This window comes from Electrona antarctica (assembly GCF_951216825.1).
Source record: "Electrona antarctica genome assembly, chromosome: 5".
NCBI lineage: Eukaryota > Metazoa > Chordata > Actinopteri > Myctophiformes > Myctophidae > Electrona > Electrona antarctica.
In genome coordinates, this window is record NC_136810.1 from 44,697,277 (window position 1) to 44,720,907 (window position 23,631).

The window sequence follows — 23,631 nt, forward strand, 5'->3', positions numbered from 1 at the left end:
CCAAACATAGCAGATCTACAAGCTCGTAGTGCAGCACTGCGCTATGAGCTTGTAGATCTGCTATTTTTCAATAGCTAAAGTACAACATAATCCTTAAAACACCAGTCCCTGTGCCCCTTTGCCACACAGGCTCAGGAACTGCTTCACACAACACCAGCTGACACCTCCAAGGCTTCCTGGGTGATGGCGAGATGGAGGGATCAGTGCAAGGCAGCAGAACATCCAGGCTTCACCACTACATCAAGGATCCCACAGATGTTCCTGGCCAGCCAGCACCTGCCCTGCATGGAGTGGACAACCCTGAATCGTCTGAGGACAGGTGTGACGTTTCAGTACAGCAATGCAGAAGTGGGGTCTGACAGATGTGTAGCCTGTATAGCACACACACTGCCCACGCTTGATGAGTTGAATACATAGAACCAGAATGGAAACAAGGCCTGTGTTATCCTTTTAGCATTATCTGTATCTCTGTACTTCTTTGCAAGCTGTTATTAAAGTATTCAATCAATAAATCAAACAAACCATTAGAAGAATCCATTCTGTATCTCTACTCAGCCGACACGTTTTGTGATTTGATGCATGAGTTATAGGGACAATGCAGAACTTTCTAATCAAACTAACCGGTCATTTAAAAAACAATATGCTTTCCCTGCCTGTTTTAGGTGTTTTAGTTAACGAGTGAGTGAGCGGCAGACCGTGGCAACGCAGTGCAGGCGTTGGGCGCTGCCTTCATGGACGCACAGGTCAAAGTCTCCTTCTGGAGGCGAGGAGGAGGGCTGCCACATCACCTCACAGTCCAACTGTCTGTACGCCTCTACTGTGCCTGAGGAACACACACACGCATGCACACACGCACGCACACACATACAAGTGTTGATAAAAACAAAATAATGACTAAAACTTTTTTCATAGAGAGAGAATGCACTCTGAAAGGAATGGAATGGAAGCACCTTAAGGAATACAAATCATTGTGTGTACACTGTTTATACCCATACACTGCTTACAGCAAATTACATCTGTATAAAGAAATTCTGTTACATACATTCTTCATTTGTTTTATTTTTAGGATGGAATTTCAACTGCTGCTAGCCGATACATTTGCACTATATATTGTATCCCACAGTTTTTTGATATTTTATCTATTTTCTAATACTATTTATCTTTATCTTTGTATGTATATAAGAGTTGTGTAATTGCATTTCAACAGAAATGTTTTGTTGCTAATAAAAAATAATAATAAAACTTTATTTGTATAGCACCTTTCATGACATGAAATGCAGCTCAAAGTGCTTTACACAAAAAAGAAAGAAAGGCAGGGCATAAACAATACAGTGAGGACATGAATAACTTTTTTTAAAAAGACAAATAAATCAATTAAAAGCAAGGGTGTAGAAGTGGGTCTTGAGCTGAGCTTTAAAAATGTCTACAGAGGCTGCCTTCCATTTGCTGTGCTATGATTTATAACAGCCACTAGATGGCAATGATGATGAGTACTACTGCTATCTACCAATGGTTCCCAAACTTTTTCATGTCAAGGACCCCCAAATTGACACTAATTAGCCCGCAGACCCCCATTTGAAAACATATGCCAGGGACCACCCATAAGAGATATTCTTTCCTTTTTTTCCCGGCTATAGCAGTGATTCTCAACCCGTTTAATTTCAAGGACCCCCCCAGTTTGACATGCATTAGTCTACGGACCCCCATTTCTGGTATTTCTATCTCTGGGTCCCCCAATTTTTGTTTTTAAATCAATGTTAATTTAACTATGAGAGTGTACAAATGGAACCATTTGGTTCCATTTGTACACTCTGAGTTACAGAACCATAACGGTCCATTTGGTTACTAACTATCATTTAGCTGCATGGGGACCCCCTGGAACTCCCTCAAGGACCCCTGAGGGTCCCCGGAACCAACTTGGTCATCTAGATGGAAAGAATTATCCAAATTCATCTACTTGCTACCTGCCACAACACAGTCTGCTGTTCCCTTTGAGTACAACATTGATACAAAAATAAAATACAAAAAATAAAATAACAGGAGATTTGTCTATTGTTATCTCTAGACGTTCGAATGTTTATGAACCACAATGAAAACAAGTCTCTGGCTCTTCTGTCATTATCTATTCGGCCTTTTGAGATGAAATATGAAAATATATACTATAGTATGCCGTCCGAAACCATGGACTATAGTATGTCGTTTTTTCATGATTTTCATCTTTTTTTCAAATCCTCCAAAATCACGAAAAACGACATGCTATAGTATGCCGTCGGAATACGTTTGTTCATTAGACGAAAGAAGAAGGAGATAAAAAGTGTTGATCGGCCCAAAACATTGTGTTTATTGTCATGATTTGTCACAACAAGAGTTGGCTTTGTCCGAGGCTTAAAAGGTCTTTAAATAAATACTTTTTGAAACGTGTATGGGAAAAATGAATGGGGAATTCTCTTCCGGGCCTGTCGTTGCCACTGCGACGCTCTATTAAGTTGTAAACACAGTAATTCTGCAGTATTGATACTTTTACTTCAGTAAAACACGTGAGCTCATACAGTAGCGTTGTGACTCAGGTGTTGTGTGTTGTAAATCCTGTGCTCCTTCCTAAACCACCGTATGACAGTGACCCATTTAAGAAGAGAGAACAGGCTTACGGTTGTCCTCTGTGTCCCCATGGCCCAGCTGACCAGCAAAACACACACACACACACGCACATGCACACGGACGCACACACACACACACACACACACACACACACACACACACACACACACACACACACACACACACACACACACACACACACACACACACACCCTCGCAGCATTACATTTGCTTCCTTTCCACCCACCCGCTCATTTTAACCCCAGAGGAGGGTGTGTATTCTTTTCAGGTTTTTCCTCTGAACGGAGATTTGTCCTTGGAGGTATTTATATCTTTAAGCTAAAAGACGCCTTGTCATTAGGAGGCCGCGTATGGCATCAAGAAAGGTCCCACCCAACAAGCATGGGTCCCCCCCTGCACGCACGCACGCACACGCACGCACGCACGCACGCACGCATGCACGCACGCACGCACGCACACACACACACACACACACACACACACACACACACACACACACACACACACACACACACACAAGCACACACACACGCACACACACACACACGCACACACACCCACCCTGCACTTTTCTCAATTGACTCTTTCCCCTCTCACTCTTTTACTCTCTCCATCTCTCCCCGATCCCCTCTCTCACTCTCTCCCATCCGTTCTCTGTTTCTGTCCATATAGACAGAGACTGTGAGTCTTCAAGAGATTCGACTGTATTTCTGTAGTCAATGTGAGAAAGTACAAATAGTAAATACATACAGGCTCACAATTTGCAGATGTTATTCATTTTAAGTATAAAGTAAACCTCTCTATTTCTCTCACTGGTTTAATACCTGTGATGGGATTGAGGAAGACTGGGTTTTGTGGGAAAGGAGCTCATACGAGGTGGGATGGGAGCTGATGAGAAGCAGCCGGGGAAGGAGAGGTATAGGTTGGGAGGAGTAAGGGCACTTAGGGCAGAGAACTTGGAAATGGACATTGGGTGTATAATTATACTGTACATTCTTAAATTAGAGAGAGCTGGTGCTGCCAACCTCCTGCTGGTGCCTGGAGTCTGCCTCCCAGGTCTCTGTACTTTAATACCCCATGGGGGGTAGGGCCAGACAAGCCTAGTGCTTATAGCCCTTTTTCAGGACATTTGGACAAGACTGTTGAAAAGTGACGCTTGGGTGATTTGCAGTCGATGTATGTGTCCAAATCCTGAAAATAAAACTGAACTGAACTGAAAACAATAAATAAAAGACTCTACTTTTGCCCTTTTCCATTTTTCCCGACCTTTGGGAAGTGGTTAAATCAAGCGTTGAAATATCCCGTTTTGGAGGGTAGCCAACAGGTGGATTTTTGAAAAACACATTTTTGGAACAAAATGCCTCAAATCATCCAATTGCCGTAAGGCGTAAGAAGAAATGGCACCTTTTTCATATTGGCCTATTATAACGCCACCAGGAGGCCACAACCTGACCTGGCCTGGTGGAGACCTGTGCCAGATGGGCACTTTTTCTAGTTTTTCATGGTTTTGACGATAAAAAAAGAGATGAAAATCATGAAAAACAACTTAGCCTACTTCATCAATGATCAAAAGCATTACGCCCAAACGATACGGACTATCAAAATTCTGTCTCGTCATTTTTCATTGTTTGCGACGATAAAAAAATGATGAGAGAAATGATGAAAATCATGATAAACTTGAATGTATGTTTTGTAATAATAATCAAAATCTACATAGTAACTAGTAACTAAAGTTTTCAAATTGTACTACTGACATTTTTAAATATTCCAGTACTGTAAAAGTACCTCAAAGTTGTATAAGTAAAATGTAATTAGTTACTTACCACCACTGACTGTGACCATCAGTGCAACTGTGAAGACATATAAGACAGACAGACAGTGGCGTGCACAGACATTTAGAGGGGCAGGTGCTCAAGTTAAAAAAGGGCAACTTGTGCAGCGCGTGGAACCTGCCGGTTGCCTTAATCCATTTTGGGCGGGAACCCCTTTTGGTGTTAGCATTATGTTATGCTTTAGCTATTGAAAAATAGCAGATCTACAAGCTCGTAGCGCGCCACCGAGTGGCGCGCTACGAGCTTGTAGGTCTGCTATTTTTTTTTTCAAAAGGGCACATTGCCAAAAGGGCAGGGGGTGCTCTAGCACCCCCTAGTGTCTATCTGTGCACGCCACTGCAGACAGATGAGATCCTCATGATCCTATACCTGATGTCACTCTTTACTGGCATCCTGCAATGATACTGTCTGGCTACGAGTGATATAATGACTGTAGATTATTCGATCAGAGAGCCAGCCAGAAGGCAATTGCTCTCTGTCTACCGAGCAATCTTCGTTCCTACTCTCACCTGCAGTGTGGTCATGAAGTGTGGGTCATGGTAGGGTGAGAAGATAGGCTGAGAAGTTCCGTCACGCATGGGCAGACGTTGTCCTTCAAGACAACCAGAAAGCTATTGTATAGTAGCCTACTCCACATTTATGTCTCAAAACTATTCCAGTAGTGTCCAAATAGGACGTGACTAATTGAACACCCATCCCATCAAGCCAAATGACAATCACATTTTTATTTCACAGAATGTAGAATTTCAAACGAAAGCCAATTCAAGTCAATACAAAAATGGCTACTTTGTGGACGAAACCATGATAAAGGACTAAGACTTTTTTAGAACAGGGTCCACCATTTTAAATTCATCAGAACATTTAAAGACGTACATATACACTTTTACGAAAAAATAGGAAATCATCATATAAGGAAAGTAAAAAGGGGGGTACAGTATGGGTCAAAAGGGGTTGGGGTGGTACTCAGACTTTTTTTTACAGGGGCCAGTTTCGAATTGCAGCCATCCGTAGGTGCTCTTTGAGAGCGGTTTTGAAGGAGTCGAGGGATTCACATGTCTTAATGGCTGTTGGTAGGGAGTTCCACATTTTAGTGGCATAGGAGCTAAATTAATTTAATCCCTTGTTTGAGCCGAATCTGGGTTGCACATGGTTTGTTGAACTCCCTCTGGTGTTGTGAGTGTGGATCTTGGTGGTGTAGCGAATCTTGTAAACCAGACCCATTGCAAGATGGTACTCTGTCATCAACCCTAAGACATTCCAGCCTATCAAAATGGGCAGGGGTGAGGTGGGTTCTGGGAGTGAGGCCAAGTAGTAGCCTGACCAGTTTGTTTTGGGAAGTCTGGAGCCTTGTTTTAAGGGCCTTTGAGGTGCTGTCTGTGGTACCAAGAGGTGCATGCATAGTCGAAGAAACCTTGTACGAGGGCTCCTGTTAGGGTCTAGGTGTTTTTGTTTACCAGTGATGAGATCTTGTACAGAAATCTTGTTCTTTGGTTGACTTTTTTATTACGTTGGTGGCCATTTTATCACCGAAAACATTAGCCTCCAGGATGGAACCTAGGTAGGTAATTTCATCTTTTCGTGTGATAATATTGTCACCCACTTTAACAGAGAAGCCGCATGCCTTTCTGAGACTATACTATTTTGATCCAAAGACCATGACGTTGATGACGTCCTCCGACTCCTCGTCTCCTCCGGTCATGTGCAGGACTATACCAGATCCCAGCACATAATGGGGATGATCTTTACGTCATTTCCAGGATGTCTTCACCAACTTGAAATAATATAGCGTATTCTGCGCCAGATCTGACTATAGTTATGATATGACTTAAGTTGATCTGGCCTCGATCGGACTCTCTCCGATTCACCCAAGGACGTCTGTCGTAGTGTGCAGAATTTGTTGATTGAAATCAGGTGATATTCTGGGCCAGATCTGACTAGTCTTGCATGGTTTGACTTGATCTGGCCCCAATCGAGATAGAGAGAGCTGTATACTGAGATACTGTATGTGTCGTCACATGGGTCCTAGCCTCGGACACCACCAGCGTTTTGTTTCAAAGGAGAAAAACATGGGCGCCCCAACTGGCCTATAAAATAAAATAAACAATTAAAAAATGTGTATTTAGAGTTTAGACCATCTGCAAGAGGGGGTTGGGCATACTGTGACCATCAAATACAAATTCCCTTTTTTCGTCATGCCTTTAGGAGACGTGTAAACACGGTATTCATTTTAACAGCATATAAAATATAAATATAAATTGCCATGCCAGATTCCGGGGAGAGAAAGACATGACACACACACACACACACACACACACGCACGCACGCACGCACACACACACACACACGCACACGCACAGGGCATAATTAGAAAACATGTGAGTCCTCCCCAGACACCATGCACCCCTCCCCTGAGAGAAACATGAAATCTGCCTGACCACATGCACAGTAAAAGAGTAGACTATCACGTTTTTTTTTTCTGCGCATGGGCCCAACCAGTCAATGTTTAGCTGGCTTGAAGCTGTGGGTCAGCCAGCAGCAGGCCTTTCATTATGTGAGCTGGATTCTGGGTGTGTCTGCCAGGCAGCCGGCAGCCAGCCAGCTACTGTAAACCAGGCCACAGCAGCCGTGAACATCTGTCCTCGCCTGCAGTGTGTGTGGTTATAGAGCCTCCTACTGTACGCAGCAAGCATTGCACCCATTCACCCAAACCCACTTTGTCACAAACTCGACAGTCGACAGTTATCACAAACCACTGTTTCTGTGCCAGCTGCCTGTCCCTGTGTGTGTGTGTGTGTGTGTGTGTGTGTGTGTGTGTGTGTGTGTGTGTGTGTGTGTGTGTGTGTGTGTGTGTGTGTGTGTGTGTGTGTGTGTGTCTGTCTGTGTGTGTGTTGTGATAATCACTGCTTTTTTTTAAATCATTATGCCTTTTTGTGGACATGTGTGTCTGAGTTTGTGTGGGATATATATCTTTGCACATCAACTTCAATTTAGCTTTGATTTTGACAACTATTTGACGGTTCTCACACAGTTTCATGTCAAGTACCCCCAAATTGTATTACTGTATATTTGTATTGTATTTGGCATGGGACCCCCACTTGGAATAGTGTAAAAAAAAAAAAAAAGTCTAGGGAACACCATCAACCTCAAGGAACAATTGTTGCCATTGCTGAGGTGCTTGAGAACCATTGTTCTCAAGCACCTCAGTTCTTGCACATAGGCCTACCGGTAGTTTTTTTAGGTACTTCATTTTTTTTTTTTTTATATTATAATGTAATTTATCAGAATTTAGGATGCCTCCCGAGTGTCTCCCTAGGGAGGTCCTTGTTGCACGTCCCACTGGAAGGACCAGATGGATGGATTATATCTCCAAACTGGCCTTAGAAAGCCTCGGATCCCCCAGGATGAAGTTACTAATTTAATATTGCTCTGGAGAGGGATGTCTGGAGCTCTCTGCTGGAGCTGTTGCCCCCACGACCCGACTCCGGATAAGCGGTTGAAGATGGATGGATGGATGGATGGTTGGCAAGAGATCATTGATAAGCTGCAGTACATAAATCAACAGGTCTACAGATACTAAATTGGATGCAGAGTGTCCAAGAAGGCGTTCTATGCTCATATGCTGAAGATGCCTAGTTGACAGATACCAGGCATAGATACTGTCTATTGGTGAATTACGTGTAAAGTTAATTTGCGTTTATTGTTATCCTGGTAAGATTCATGTGGTTCTAACTTCTATCCCCGTTTCAGAAAGCTGTTGGTGTGTCTACCTTTTATGCAGTGTTTGATCCTGTAAAGAAATCACTACTGTGTCTTATGCTTGGCTTATTTATTTGCATTAACACCTCAGGCAGCTCAGCTGAGAGACTCCAGTCAGTCCCAAGAGTCCTTGCTCATCCGATTAATCTCTTAAAAAACGTTTTTTTTTTTTTGCACCCTCAGAAATCTCAATTGACCCCTCAATTGGCCCGGCGCCAGGATGAAATGACTGAGAGGCTGGGTACACGAGGACGTCGCGGGCTGTTCCCCGCCTAAGTTTGGGAACGATATAAAACTTTACTGCGTCTACATTGCGGTTATGTTAATTATGTTTGCTGTACACACAAGACCGGTAAACTGCTCCGTTTTCAAGATAAAGATGCAGTACACATCTACAGCCTGTAGATGGCCACCAAAAAAAAGAAAAAGCTTATTCTAAAAGTAGGCTATATGAAAGCGTTGGTATTTCACACAGGTGTTGCCAAATAACTAATTATCTTGATCAGATGCGCATATGACATATCTAGGTCATATCAATTTAATGAGCAGAGCAGTGCTGCTTCTCTCTCTGAGTCTGCACACACTGACTGACCAGCTAAAGTGTATGCCTACTAACTACTAAACCATAATATATGACAAACCTTGGATTAATTCTTCTGAAAACAGCAGCAAGCACAAAGTAAGTGTGAGAGAGAGAGAGAGAGAGAGAGAGAGAGTGTGTGAGAGAGAGAGAGAGAGAGAGAGAGAGAGAGAGAGAGAGAGAGCGTGCGCACCCCTTCTCTCGCTCAGATCGGCATGGTACATTGTGAATTTATGAGTTTGACTTTGGAGATTGAAATATATATATTCGCTGGTGCGCAACACCTCTGAATGTCAGATAATTGCTGTTTAGATTGATTACACCTCAGTGGTGTGCACTGATAGACACTAGGGGGTGCTAGAGCCCTTTTTTTTTGGATTTTGCAAAAATAGCAGACCTACAAGCTCGTAGCGCGCCACTCGGTGGCGCGCTATGAGCTTGTAGATCTGCTATTTTTCAATAGCTAAAGCATAACATAATGCTAACACCAAAAAGGGGTTCCCGCCCAAAATGGATTAAGGCAACCGGCCGGTTCCACGCGCTGCACAAGGTGCCCTTTTTTAACTTGAGCACCTGCCCCTCTAAATGTCTGTGCACGCCACTGTTACACCTGATGGCAGCACAGTGCTAATCATTGCCTATTTTTTAACACGCAGCATCTCTCTCTCTCTTTCTCTCTCTCTGTGACTGTGAGACTGACACAGACGCGGTGTCGCGGTCAATAATATATAGCATAAATAATAGGCCAAATATAACACTTTCCCTCTATCTGTGATCAGCTCCTCACACACAACTCCTCTCTCGTGCATGCCTGCTCAATCTCAGCAACTGTTTGCGTGCGTGCGGCTGCAGATCGGCTATTTTTGGAGAAGAGATTTATAGACATTATGTGCAAATATAAAATAGCTGTGATACTTATATGTAAGTGGTTATGGTGAAATAAACCATTAACACTGGTTAGTTTGGAGGGGGCGAGGGGACTATGACATCACCGTTTCAGCAAATTAGGCGGCATTTGCTATACACACGGAGACGAGAAAGTCGCGTCTCCAAACTTTCCCACTCTGGAAGGTAGTTTCAAAATTAGCCGTTAAAGTCCCCCAAAACGCCGTCTCCGTGTGACAAAAAGGGCAGATCGGCTAATTACTTGCCCCAGAAACACCGAAATCGTCCTCGTCAGTCATTTCATCCTGGTGCCGGGCCTGGTATGTAGGCCCAGTTGCGCGAGAACTGGAGAACTCGGCTTGGTAAGCCAGTAAATAGCCATCATTGTACATGTAGATCCGCTTATCAGTGGGATTGTAGCTCAGACTGGCCACTCCTGGAGCCACCTTCTCCAGGGGCAGGGCCAGGCTGCTGTCCTCTTTGCCCGTGGCGGTGTCGAAGGCATAGAAGACCTCCTCGCGATACTCGCTCACGTAGCGGGTGGCGTACAGCACGCCGCAGGCCATGAAGGCGCTGCTCACCGCCTTCTTGAACAGCTGCGTCTCCCAGGTGTGTGTCACGTTGAGCTTCTTCTCCCCGTCCCAGGCCAGCCGGCTCACCACCAGGTTGCCGTGGTTACCGGCCGTGGCGTAGATGGCCCACAGCCCCGTCTCGTCTGCCTCCACGTCCACGTCGCTGTACACTCGGCAGTTGTAATAACAGTACGGAAACTTGTTGCTGAAGCCTACGCCCGTCCCGGGCAGAGTCACCCTGGTCACCGTGGTGTCCGTCAGGTTGGAGCGGCACACGTCGGCGGACTTGTAGCAGTGGTAGTAAAGGGCGTTGCCATAGAGGACGGCGCTCGGACCCTCGGCGGCGTTGCTGTGCGTGTAGGACGGGGCGAAGGAGACGTCTCTGTAATTGGACTCGGCCATTAGATCTTTGTGCGACCTGTACATGCGCAGTTTGTTGCTCCACGCGTTGCTGTTAATCAGAGGCATGAGCCAGTAGGTGTCTTTTTCTGCTGCTGGGCTGTTGCCGTCGGCCTCTGCCCCAGGAGCCGGACTGGTAGCTAGTCTGGTAGACGCCGATCTTGGTCACCACGGGGTCACTGATGTTGGTTATGAGGCCCTTGAGGCACTGCGAGCCTGGGGTTAATGGGAGGTATAGGAGCCAGGAGGTTACGAGAGTCAGGTGCAGTGGCGTGAAGTATTATATTCGTTTTTGTGCTCTTGTTGTTTATTTTTTCACCTTGATTATTATTTAATATTAAAAGGGTAGGCATTATAAGCTAAGGCTTCAGCCTATATTCCCTTTTGGTCTAAATAACAACTGCATATGCATTGCATATACATGTTCTCTTGTTTAATCTTTTTTTAAATAATAATAATAATAATAATAAAACAGCAGTAAAACAGACAAGGCAGTAAGAACAAACACGTTTAAAAACTCAACTAAAGGCAAGAGTAAAAAGGTTGGTCTTGAGCTGTGCTTTGAATATGGCTACGGAGGGTGCCTGTCTAAGATGTAATGGGAGTTTATTCCAGGCTGTTGGCCCATAGAAGCAGAAAGCTGACCAATAAACTTGAACTTGAACTTGAAAGTAAGTACTGTACTTAAGTACAATTTTCAATACTTATACTTCTACTCGACTACATCTCAGAGGCAAATATATAGGCCTATTGTATGATGTTTCCTATTTTCTTACACAAAAATCCTGTACTATAAAAGTGTGCTTACTTTTGAAGTCTTTGGGGATCGTTCGACAGGAATTAACTCCGTTCTTCAAAGTACGCAGTTTGACTCTGACGCTTTTCATGTTAATGTTGTCCGAACGGTGCATCCTCTTTACATCGTTCCGCAGTTTACCCACCTGACACACGCACGCACGCACGCACGTACGCACGTACACACACACACACACACACACACACACACACACACACACACACACACACACACACACACACACACACACACACACACACACACACACACACACACACACACACACACACACACACACACACTTCAATTATGACACATCTCTTATCTTTTTGTCAATGCCACCGTTACCAATCCGTACAGCACCGCTGGTCTCACTGCCATCGCATGCAGCTTCCATCTCAATCTGTCCTCCATTCATTTCACCCTTCCTGCGCTGAGTGCACTCTCTTCTCCACCTCTCTTCTCCCACTGACCTTATGCACACCGCTGCCATCTTGCCAGCAAGGTGGTAATTACTGTATGGTGCATTTTCCCATTGACAGCCGGTTCATCCAAATAGAAAAGTCCTATCTGATTGTATTAACCAAACGTCAAACTCACCAACATTGCAGCTGCACGAAAAGCTTGAATTAGCCTCTTTCTATCTGCAAAGTGTTTGTTTCATAAAAGTCCACTGTAGACATCAAGAAATTCTTTGCAGGTGATTTTGGATTTTGGTGTTGGAGTTTGGAAGCGCTCGTTGAATATCACTCAACGGCCCATGCGTATACCAGCTGTTTTGAATTTGTACATAATGCATGCAGGAGGCATGAGCAGGAGGTTGCTTTACTGATAACGAGCGCTTCCAAACTCTGACAAAAATAATCATCTTCAAGGAACTTCTAGACAGGAAGTAGCTCATAACATGTCTACAGTGGATTTTTATGAAACAAACACTTTGCAGATAGAAAGAGGATAATTCTATGATCTTTATAGAAAATGATGGTCGAAGTCCAAAGCTGTTTTGTTTTTGTTCCCCTCAGCAATAATGTAAATACTTTTGTTTTCTTGGTTGTTGTTTTTTTGTCTTTTTCTTTTTCTGCCCACTCTTTCTTCTTTTTCTCCTGAAATGTACACTCTGAAGTGATATTGCCCTGTTGCTCCTGTTAAGTGTTGACTTGATGCCATATGTAGTCCATCTGAAGAAAGCGAGGATTATACAGAGACATTGGAGATGGAGCCACTTGGAGGGGGGATGAGGGGGGAGGGAGGGAAGAGGGGTGGAAAAAAAATCCTGGGAATTGCACTTGTGTCCTATGTATAAATAGAAATGCTGTCTATACTGTACTGCTTTTTCCAAATAAAATAAATATTATAAAAAAAAAAAGAAAAAAAGAGGATAATTCAAGCTTTTCGTACAGCTGCTGAGTTTGACGTTGTTTAATCCAATCAGATAGGACTTTTCTGTTTGGATGAATGGGCTGTCAATGGGTAATTGCACCATTACCACCTTGCGGGCAAGATGGCAGCGGTGTGCATAAGGTCAATTGCTTTGTATAGTTGACCCTGGTATTTATATTACTTCGCCGTTGCCACCTCTACTCCTTGCATCCTTACCGACATAAACCCTACTGCTGCTTGCTAATTGTCTTCCACTACTCTTTAAAATAATGACTCTGGTTTATTTGTTACACTAGAGCGGTGCCTGTGGGGCCTCAGCGGTGCCCGTTGGGCACTGGCCTACATGGAACGATGCAAGTTGGAAATGAATGCCCCACCCAGCTGTTATGTCTGTGTCCCTTTTATGCCCATATATAGAGTTCTTTAGGCATGCCCAAATATGGAGTCTATGCAGACATGGGACATCAGAACTGGCCAGCTCCATATATGGACACTGGCTGCAGGGGCCCTGTCCAGAGCCCGGGCTGCCGGGCAGGACTTTTTGGGGCGGTTCTGGACAACCGTGGGTCAGATCGGGTGGAACGTGTGTGTCGAATTTGAAGTCGTGGGGTGAACGGTTCTCGAATTACGTGGATTACAGACGTACAGATGTACACACAGAGACTTGGTGCATTTATAGTTAGATAATCTTCACACACTACACAGGCAATTTGATCATTACAAAAATAAAAAGCTAATTCAGCTAGTATAGAGCACCGAAGTCTGACGTCAATATCGGTAGAGGGCGTTAAATCCACAGGTTCATGTACATTTTTATTTGCATTGTAATCCCCCTAGGGGGATTTTAGATCGCCTCATATAAGAACTGTGTTTGAAAAATAAACAAATCATCCCCCGTTTCACTCATATGGATATGAAGAATCAACTGACTGAGAGAAAACGCTATTGTTACTGCTGCTGAATTAGTTACATTTTCGCTAGAAACGGACGGTATCAAATATGAGTGACATAAACGATACAGAGACACCTCCCCGACAATATCGCAGAGACAGTTTGTCTATTTTTGGACCACAATGGTTATATGAGACAATTGAGGAAAAACTTCCATGAACCAGGGGATGAGCGAGTGACGTCAGGACTTCAGCGCTATATAGCTGTCTTATATTATTGCTCCACCACACCCTTGGTTGAGTTCTGCGAAGCTCTGCCGTACCTCCTCTGAGAGTCTGTGCGTCTCGTCAGTGGGCTTCGCCGTGTGGATGGAGCTGATGTCCATCTCCAACTGCTCCAGTTCCTGGCCCAGCTGGCCCAGGTGCAGCGCAGAATATAGGCCCATGTTCTGCAGGTACTGGAAGGGCTCGAGACGGGCTGTCAGGACGCTCTCTGGACACTCTCACCTTAGGAGGAACACACACAGAATTAGTGAACTCCAGGGGGTTTGTCTGAAAGGCCACAGAAGCAGAAACTTCCCAAATAATTGGTTGGTTGATTAACTGCCCAGAGTGAGGGGTGCACAACCAGGTACGCAACCACGGGACGTTTATATGATCTAGTCCCCCCCCCCCAGTTATGGGACACGTATAGAGGAAAAATGCTTGTTATCACTTATTTATCCTATATTGTATGAGTTCTCTATCCTGATTGGATAAAAAATGGTATTTCGACCCGAAGATGCATTTTCTATGCATATTCTATTAGCAGCTATTCAACATTATTTTAACAAAAGAACCAAATAAATCACTTCTGCACCTTACATGTCCCACATATAAATCAGTGTTCATGGTCGAGGAGGTTTTGATCACCTTATCTTGTCGTGTATTGAAGGAGTTTTCGCAGCTCTTGACCTGATCCTGGACGTTCTCGTACTTTGCGACGGGGAACATCCACATGCTGCCGTTCACGGGACACACACACGTGCCGTCCTTCTCCTGCCCATCGACACGTTGGGCATGGCTGTCTCCCTGTGGTGTACAAAGAAGCAACTCCATGAATATTGACATTGTGTGCTATGATGCATTATTAGTCCACGGACCTGCACTGTCGAACGTAAAAGAAATATATAGCAAAGGAGTAAGTAGGCTATAAAAAAAACACATTTTAGTGGCTCAGGGATAGAGTGGCCGGTAGTGCAGCCGGATGGGAACCGTGAGGTTCCCGGTTTAATCACAGGCTCCCCCAGAGTTAGTGTGTCGTTGAGCAAGACGCTGAACTCGCTTGCTCCCGATGTGCAGATTGGTGCCTTGCATGGTTTCATCCACCATAGGTGTATGAATGTGTGTTGTGAATGGGTGAATGTAATGCACAATCTATATGTAAAGCGCCTTGGATAAAAGCGCTATATAAATGCACCATTTTATTTTAATATAGCGTCACAATCATTTTAACCACTTTAACCGCATATTTTATACGTTGGCTATTCAAAATATAGCAGATATACAAATAATTTACATTATAATTTTTGGGTCCTTGACATGGAAAAGTTTGAGCACGCTGATATTTCCAGAAAACTATTACAGGATTGAGAAGACATTTGTCTTAATGGGTTTAGAATATCAGTTGTTACTCACTGGGGATGACATGAGCATCAGTAGGAGCAGGAGCACGGTCTGCATCGGAGCCATTATTACTTCACACTGAATCTGAGGAGAGGAAGACAACACTACATTCAAACGTGACTTCTCATTCCTCTCTCATTCTCAATACAGGAACATATAAGCTAACGCGCAAACGCACGCACGCACGCACGCACGCACGCACGCACGCACGCACGCACGCACGCACGCACGCACGCACGCACGCACGCACACACACACACACACACACACACACACACACACACACACACACACACACACACACACACACACACACACATATTCGTGATTTATGCTGTGTCATCTATAGTTACACAAACAGTCATTGTGGATGTGAAACAAAAAAATAAAGCAGAATGTTTGTGTGTGAGTTACAAACAGGAAATGATCAGATTCCTCACTTCCTATGGAAATAGTTTAGCAATATCATGTAGATTCCCTTATTATGAAATACAGGACATCCATTGCATTCTGAATCCTGAAAGAGATTTATACATAGGCTGTATAAAATCAAATGATGTGGCTTTTGTTAGAATATTTTGGATTACATATTGAGTTTTTAATGACAATTCAAATGGATACAGTACAGTAAAATCATCAGAGTTTATTTATCATTTTGTAACTCTGAAAGTGTACACTTGGAAACATGTTACATTTGGTTACATTTGTACTCAGTTAAATTAACACCCCTCTGTCACACCATCCACTATTTGTTGTGCCATCAGCAGCACAAAACAATAGTTAATGTGACAGAGGGGTCAAAGTTGAACGAAGGTTGCGTTATATGGTAGAAATACTTCAACAATACAAATTGTTTTGTGTATTAATCATTTATTTTTAATGAGTGGCCCACAGTGCCCACAGCCATGGTGTCAAGTCTATGGACTTGTAATGTTTGTCTTATTCAAGGGCAACCTAAAATCAGCATGCCCACCGTGATGTCATGTGGCAACCAAACATGGGTGCCCCTCACTTCACATGAGATGAGTGTGATTTTGTTTCTTCCCCCTCTGCTCACCGCTCGGTGTGCAAACCTTTTCTGTATTGTATCAAAAAAGGAAAGTATAATCCTGCTATACTAAGATGTATAACGTAGTTCTAATCTACAAGCAAGCACATCATGCAGTGCAGGTGGTTTCAGAGTTACTTCTCTGAAATGATGAGTTACAAGGTGACCAAGGTCCTATAAAATAATTGTGAAAATATTACAGCAATTTGTTCATGTGAAAAATAAGAAATTTGCTTTAATACGTTTCTTGAACACTTAAGTACATTTACACATTTTGACTGAGCTACTTTTACTTGTAGTGGAGTAAATCTGAACAGGTCGTATTTGTACTTATACCTCAATTCATTGGTTTGTTTTGTTGTAATGCATTAATTGCCTACAATTTCAAAGTCCTTGTCACCAGTTCAACTATGATTATTTTGGGGTTCTATGCCAGTGGTTCTCAACCAGTGGTCCTTGAGAAGGTTCCAGGTGGTCCTCGGCTAAATGATGGAGAGTTGGTAACCAAATGGACCCTTGTAGATCTTTAACTCTTGCGCGCGTAAAATGAAACCAAATGGACCCGCATGGGTCCATTTTGGTTTCATTTTGAATGGTTTAATTTTGAATTAAACCATTTGGTTTCATTTTGAATGAAACAAAATGAAACCGGTCCATTTTGGTTTCATTTTACGCTCGCATCTGCATTACGTAGTCTCCACAATTATTATACAAAATATTCAAAGTTTTATGTTCTGAGAGGCTAAATGTCATCAAATGGTGGTCCGTGGCCCCAATACCGAATAAATAATGGGCCTTGATGTGAAAACGGTTGAAAACCACTGTTCTATACGGCCATCTTAATACCTTATATTATATAGTTCACCCAAATGTTTTTATTAATTACACACGCCTTGAAACTTTGAATTCATGGGGATTTTGTCGTAGTCCTAATTTCATGACCGGCAAGGAGACTCAATTGTGACTCTTTTTATTTATTCTATTATAGTATTATAATCAAAGTCAAAGTATATACTGTACATGTTTTTCCAGTTTTTTACATTCTTTAACTGTATATATGATGATTTCCGGTTTTTCATCTATATAAGTGTATATAAGTCTTTATATTAAATGTTCTGATGAATTGAAAAGTCTTAGTGCTTATCGGTTTCATCCTCGTAGCAGTTTTTGTATTGACAGCTTTCGTTTGAAATGTACCCATTCTACATACCTTGAATAAAATGTTCAATCAATCAACCCTGAATTGGTTCTGGTGAGACTGCTGTGCATCTCTCATGCAAAGAAAGTCATGGATGACATTGAAGAGGACCCTGAACTTGATCCCAGAGGAGGGAGTGTTCAGAAGATAGAAGTCGCTGCCAAATTTGATCAACGCAAAATACTGTGTTCAAGTTCAGGAGACTTTGGAAAAAAAGCAATTCTCCTGAATGCTGGCATGGAACGGAGTGGCATTTGCATTTCTTGCTGCAAATGCTGCAGCAAATGCTGCATTCGTGGTCTGGAGAGGGCAGTTCATTGTTTTACAGATGGGCGAGCTGTTTTCTTGCTTGGCCAGTTGAACGAGTAATTAAGACAGTTGTGATTTCTTAAATACAGTATACCAGTTTAACCTTCAAGGATTTCTTACTACAGGCCAGGGAAACAAAAGTTACAGTACAGTAACATAGCCTGTTTAATCTGTGTGTGTGTGTGTGTGTGTGTGTGTGTGTGTGTGTATGTGTGTGTGTGTGTGTGTTAGGCAGGGGCTGAAGCCCCCTTTGATGTCTATGTGTGCACGTTCTTGGTTGCTGCTACTGACAACTCGTGGTCTTATTCCACATGCTCTCTGAGGGGAAGTGTCATTTTTGCTTCGTTCTCCGATCCACCATGAAGCTTCTTCAACTTTGTGCTCTGCTTATTGTTGCCCACCAGGTAAGAAACAACACATAACCAGAATGGGGTTTATTGACTTGTTGTCCCAAATACTATTGTTTTTTAACAACATACATTCAGTTACCAGCTGTCTTTTGGGAATATAAATATCTGCATGCTGAAATAAATAGCTAGTGCAAACTGTGGTGTGGGTGGTGTATTATACAGTACAGTTAGTGAAAATATTATGATCTCCAAATTGAAGTTTCGCCTACAGCTTATGGAGTAGGCCTAAGACCAAATCATATTTGGACAACAATGGTAGCTAATATAGAAATAAAGAATAATGCTGTGTGTTCTCTAAACTCTTGAAATACATAGATATTTCCATTTGCACAATGTTGTTTCAGCAAACGGTAATGAATGTATTCATGATATTCCATAGGGTGCGTCTTCCCCTGGTTGTGTCTGCGAGTTCAAGAATTTGGAGAAGCCTTTTCCTCATGATCAGTTGAGGACCGTGGAGGACAGTGCCTCAACATGCAATGAGAAATACAAACAACAGAACGTAAGGGTCAAAACAAGCAACCTACACTTAAAACATAGTAAGACATAATGAGCTTTAATATAATCAAATGTATCACACTGCTACATACAGCCCTAAACCTGAATGATATTCAAAATAAATGTCTGTGAATTTGTATGTACAGTACCTATCATTTGAAACCCGGATGAATGAGTTTGGATGGCATTACTTACAGTACAATGCTGTACACCCGGAAATAATATTATGAAAATAATCTGGATCTATGGGTTTTGGCATTCATTGGCATTCATGCATTGCTCACTAATATTGTGTTTTGTGTGAATCAACAAAGATAAACACATACTGTACATCTCACTGTGTCCTCTGTGCATGAATATCCTGATACACATTGTAACAGATAATAGATGGCCTCAAAAAGTATCTGTCAGGAAACAATACAAGTGTAGATAGATCGCATAGAAATCAGGGTCATACACTGCCACCATTTTTCCTTTTTTATTTCTCCTATTTGTATTTGTGGATGACCAAAGACGTCCGGTCCACTCCCACATTTTCTAAAAGGCCTGTATTGTTCCACTTCCGCAACCATTGCATTTTCGAATGCACAGCGCACGGCTCAGTGATTATCAACAGTCGGGGGTGCGATCGTAGTGGACATGAATATTCCGTGACAGTCACAGAATCACAGTAGTCACAGTGTGACTACTTAAAGTCACAATACTTAGGAAATAGAAATTATCACATAGTGATATTTGTCAGGTTTCTTTATTTAATAACGAACGCTCCTCTAAACCGGCTGGTCTCAATCATAACATTACATAACATTGGGTGTCTCTAAAGATTTCTGTTAACTGTTTCCTGGTCATGTGACCTGAGTAACCAATACATGACAGCAGCGTGTGTGGCAGCCAATCAGGGCTAGGTCCTCAGTATGACTGTATGACTAGGTCTTGTACATTTCATGAGCTGTTGTTAGTCAGGTTTCACCTGACAAAAGAAACAATTTCCAGACTGTTATTCCTTTAGCCTAAATATTTTACTGTACCTCCGTGCTGCTTACATTTTTGACTAATAAAGCAATCAATCAATCAATCAATCAATCAATCAATCAATCAATCAAAAGCTAATAAATAACGGTGGACTCTGCCTTTTCCAGCTCCAGGATATAGATGTTCTGTTGCTTGCCCTGGAGCACCGTATGCCCCAGCTGGAGGCCATGGTGTGGGAGCTGGAGAGGGAGGATGACGGGGATCTGTACGGAGCCGTAAGCCTGCAGGTCATCCACAACGAGCAGGTGGAGGTCTTAAAGCTCATCCAGCAGCTCAGTAACAGCACCGTGGGCTCCCAGCTCCTCAACACTGACACTGAGCGCAAGGTAGATATACAAAACCTAACAAAAAATAAAATATATTTTTATTGATAGGATGCTGACCTATCAATAAAGGCAAAACAAAAAAAAAGACTGACAGGAAAAGGGGGAAAGAGAGATGGGGAGTGACACACAGCAAAGATTGTCGGGATCAGCAGCCTTGAGTTTAATTTTTTTGTAATAACTTGGTGTAGCCAATGGTATGGTAATTTCATACATGTAGTCGACCAAATCACTATTATATATATATATATATATATATATATAGCGAAAAGAAAAATCTTACTGCATGCATAGTGTATTCAGTAGGTGTATAACATATATTTAATGCCATAAAAAATACTTTTGTTTGGCCATCATTGGATTATGTTTTATAAAGGTTTTGACACGCAATAAAAGCCCTGTTGTCTTACAGCTGCAGGAGATGAAAGAGGAGATGCGAGATCTTCAAACGTATGACAGCATGCAGGTTGTGAAGAGAGACCAGGCCAATACTCGTCTGAAGAGAGACCTGGACCAGTGCCAAAACGGACAGCCCCGCCCAGCCCCGCTCACTCAGCCTCCACAAGGTATGTCCCACATTTCACCAGACGTGACTTTACTCAACCCCTTTCACTTCCTCAGAGCTGCAGTGGAAGTTTTGGCTTAACAGTCGCTCTTCACCTGACTCCGCCAGATTGAAGATGCTTGCTTCACACTTGTTTCACAAACTTCCATCAGGGATCTCTGTAGTGTAGCCCAATCGCTGAAGAAGGCCTTCCCTTTTTTTTCAGGCTAGTTGGCTGGTTGATTGGATGGGACTGTCTGTCAATCACATTGACGTGTCTACAAGACGCATAAGAGCAGGAAAGGAAACAACCCCCGCAGACGATAAGAGTGTTAACTATTTTGTCAGATGTGTATACAGCATGTCACGTCATCGCTTCTCGCTTGCTTTCAAGAATAGAAGACGATTTTCCAATTCTAAAGGAGCTGTGTAATACAATTGCCGTCACACCCGGTCTCGCCAAGATCCCGCCCGTAGCTGCCGCTGATTGTTTCGCCTCGGCACAGGTTGGTTTCTATGCCAATCCCTGAGCGATCCCAGATGGAGGCTGTATTGTGAACTTGTGAACTCAATACCGCCCCATCTGGCGGAGTCAGGTTAAGTCGCTCTTCCCTTCCCCTCCCCTCCCCTCCCCTCCCCTGCCCTGCCCTGCCATCCCCTCTCCTCTCCTCTCCTCACCATTCCAGTCATTCTTTTCCCACTCTGTGCTCTCAGGGAACTGCCCTCTTGGACGTATGGTGAATATCACTGGGCCCAGGATCACCTCCGTAGCGCCTGGCTCAAACGCATATGGGGCCTGGGGTCGCGATGCTAAACCTGAAGCAGGAAAGGAGAGCTGGTATTGGCTGGTGATGTTGACAGCCAGCAACGCATTTGCTCATTATGTACGCCGTTTCTCCAGTCTGAGTGCCCTGATTGTCGGAGCGAGTCGTCCAGGTAGATCTTTTTTATTTTTGTACATTTTTAATAGGGCTTTATTTCCTCATAGTAAACTATTATTACTAGTATGTTTTTTCTTGTTTTTCTTCCTACAGGCAATGTACAAATCTCCCCCTCCAACCCCACCACCAACACCATCCAAGGCCCAAACGCTGTGCTCTATGAAGAGGCACTGTACTATGGCTGTTATAACAAAGATGCTATCTGTAGATTCAACCTGACAGACCTTAGTGTTACCTCTGTACAGTTGCCCAAAGGCACCAGGTAAAATATTCCCTTTTCTATCTATCTATCTATCTATCTATCTATCTTGTGTGCATTTATTTATGTATTTATTTACAGGGTATCAGTGATCGGGTAAACTTTTACAGTTTCCATGTATGCAGTCAGAAATTAACATGGGTCTTGTATACTAATCTCTTTCTCTCTCTCTCTCTCGTGTATAGGTTTAACTCTAAGAGTAACTTTTGCCACACTGGTCACACTGTATGCTACCCATACACAGACCTGGACCTGGCAACCGACGAGAGCGGCGTCTGGGTAATCTACACCACCTCTGAGAACTTTGGCAACCTGATCCTGTCCAAGGTAGAGCTGGGCAAAGAGCCGACGCTCGGGCAGACCTGGCACACCTCACTCTACAAGCAAGCGGTCACCAACACATTCGTGGCATGTGGCATTCTCTACGCCACGCGCTACGTGAGCGCTGGCACCGAGGAGATCTTCTACGCTTTTGACACCACGACGGGACTCGAGAGGTATGATGTTGGCATATATATGCAGAAAATGTCAGCCAACATCATGTCCCTCAACTACAGTCCCGTTGACCACATGCTGTATGTTTACGGCGACGGGAAGATGGTGTCCTACCAGGTGGAGTTTGAGTGACCGGATATTTACCACACCAGTAGCCTAATCGAATTATAACAGGTCACTTTCGTAATAGCTAGTGTTGTAGTACTCGAGTCCGCTCTCGGGTCTGGTCTTCACTCTCGAGTCCACATTTTCATTAAATCTGTCTCGTCTCACCCATAATTTGACTCTGTCTTGACTCGTTCTCGGACCAAGGGACTCGGGACTCTTCCCCCATGAGTCCACTCGAGTCACTTCAATGCAATGAAATAAATTATACCCATATTATGAGGAGTCCATTCACGTTTAAATTATAAGAGTGGTGCTTAATAGACAGCTATCTTGTTAACGGAGTGTAGCTGACGCACCTGCCTGCTCTCGCAGTGTTTTCTGTATATCAAATGAGAAGAAATCTGATCTCCGTCTCGCCTTCCGTCAGTCTCGACTCGGACTCGAGCCCCTCCCACACTTGGCCTAGACTCGGACTCGTCCCCCCTCGGACTATTCGCTTGGCTTTAGGTGGACTCGACTACAACACTAGTAATATCCACACATTTACCATGTAAAAAGTATATATGTATGTATATGGATGACGACAAGTGTTGAAAATTCTCAGACATTTAACATAAAAAAACGACTTAGTCTTAATTTTTTTATTCATTACTTGTTCGGTACATGGACAGACACATAGCTTACTTATACTGCATGTATTTATAATATATTTAAACTTTACAGTACACATCTGAATGACGACAAAGCAGGTAAGTGTCCTTCTATCTTTGAGTGAATAGAAACAAGCTCAAGGGAAGACTCACAATATCAAACAATCCAAAGAAGAAAAGAAAAGAAAAAAAGAACAGAACTTATTGCTCAATATAAATCAACCAGAATGCTCGCAGTAAGAATAATAATAATACACATGAAACAATATGATGTCCCTATTGTTGCTATATAAAAACAGGAACGCAAGGGGACAAAGTTTGTCACAATTGCAAGTGCTCAGTGTTGGGTAGCCTGCTCTACAAATAGAAATTATCTACAGGTGCAAGGAGCAATTAGTCTGTAAATTGTTCAGTGTTCAGACAGCAATGACGAAAAGCAAGC

At 43.1% G+C, this 23,631-nt stretch overlaps 1 protein-coding gene and 1 pseudogene across 2 annotated transcripts; one reads left to right on the forward strand and one right to left on the reverse strand.

Moving 5' to 3' along the window:
• Positions 1 to 6,087: 6,087 nt before the first annotated feature.
• LOC306924002 (olfactomedin-4-like) lies at positions 6,088 to 14,708 on the reverse strand (annotated as a pseudogene). Its single transcript, XR_013792513.1, has 5 exons — positions 14,574 to 14,708; positions 14,033 to 14,209; positions 11,452 to 11,584; positions 10,019 to 10,859; positions 6,088 to 6,158 (listed from the first exon to the last, which is right to left on the reverse strand). The product of XR_013792513.1 is annotated as an olfactomedin-4-like (transcript).
• Positions 14,709 to 18,265: 3,557 nt separating this feature from the next.
• On the forward strand, positions 18,266 to 23,156 carry LOC306923848 (olfactomedin-4-like). The gene is made up of 7 exons (XM_079502193.1): positions 18,266 to 18,333; positions 18,719 to 18,841; positions 19,977 to 20,195; positions 20,605 to 20,758; positions 21,451 to 21,672; positions 21,771 to 21,939; positions 22,122 to 23,156. The coding sequence occupies exons 1-7, from the start codon at positions 18,289 to 18,291 to the stop codon at positions 22,561 to 22,563; spliced, it is 1,374 nt and encodes a 457-aa protein (XP_079358319.1). The 5' UTR covers positions 18,266 to 18,288; the 3' UTR covers positions 22,564 to 23,156.
• Positions 23,157 to 23,631: the final 475 nt, after the last annotated feature.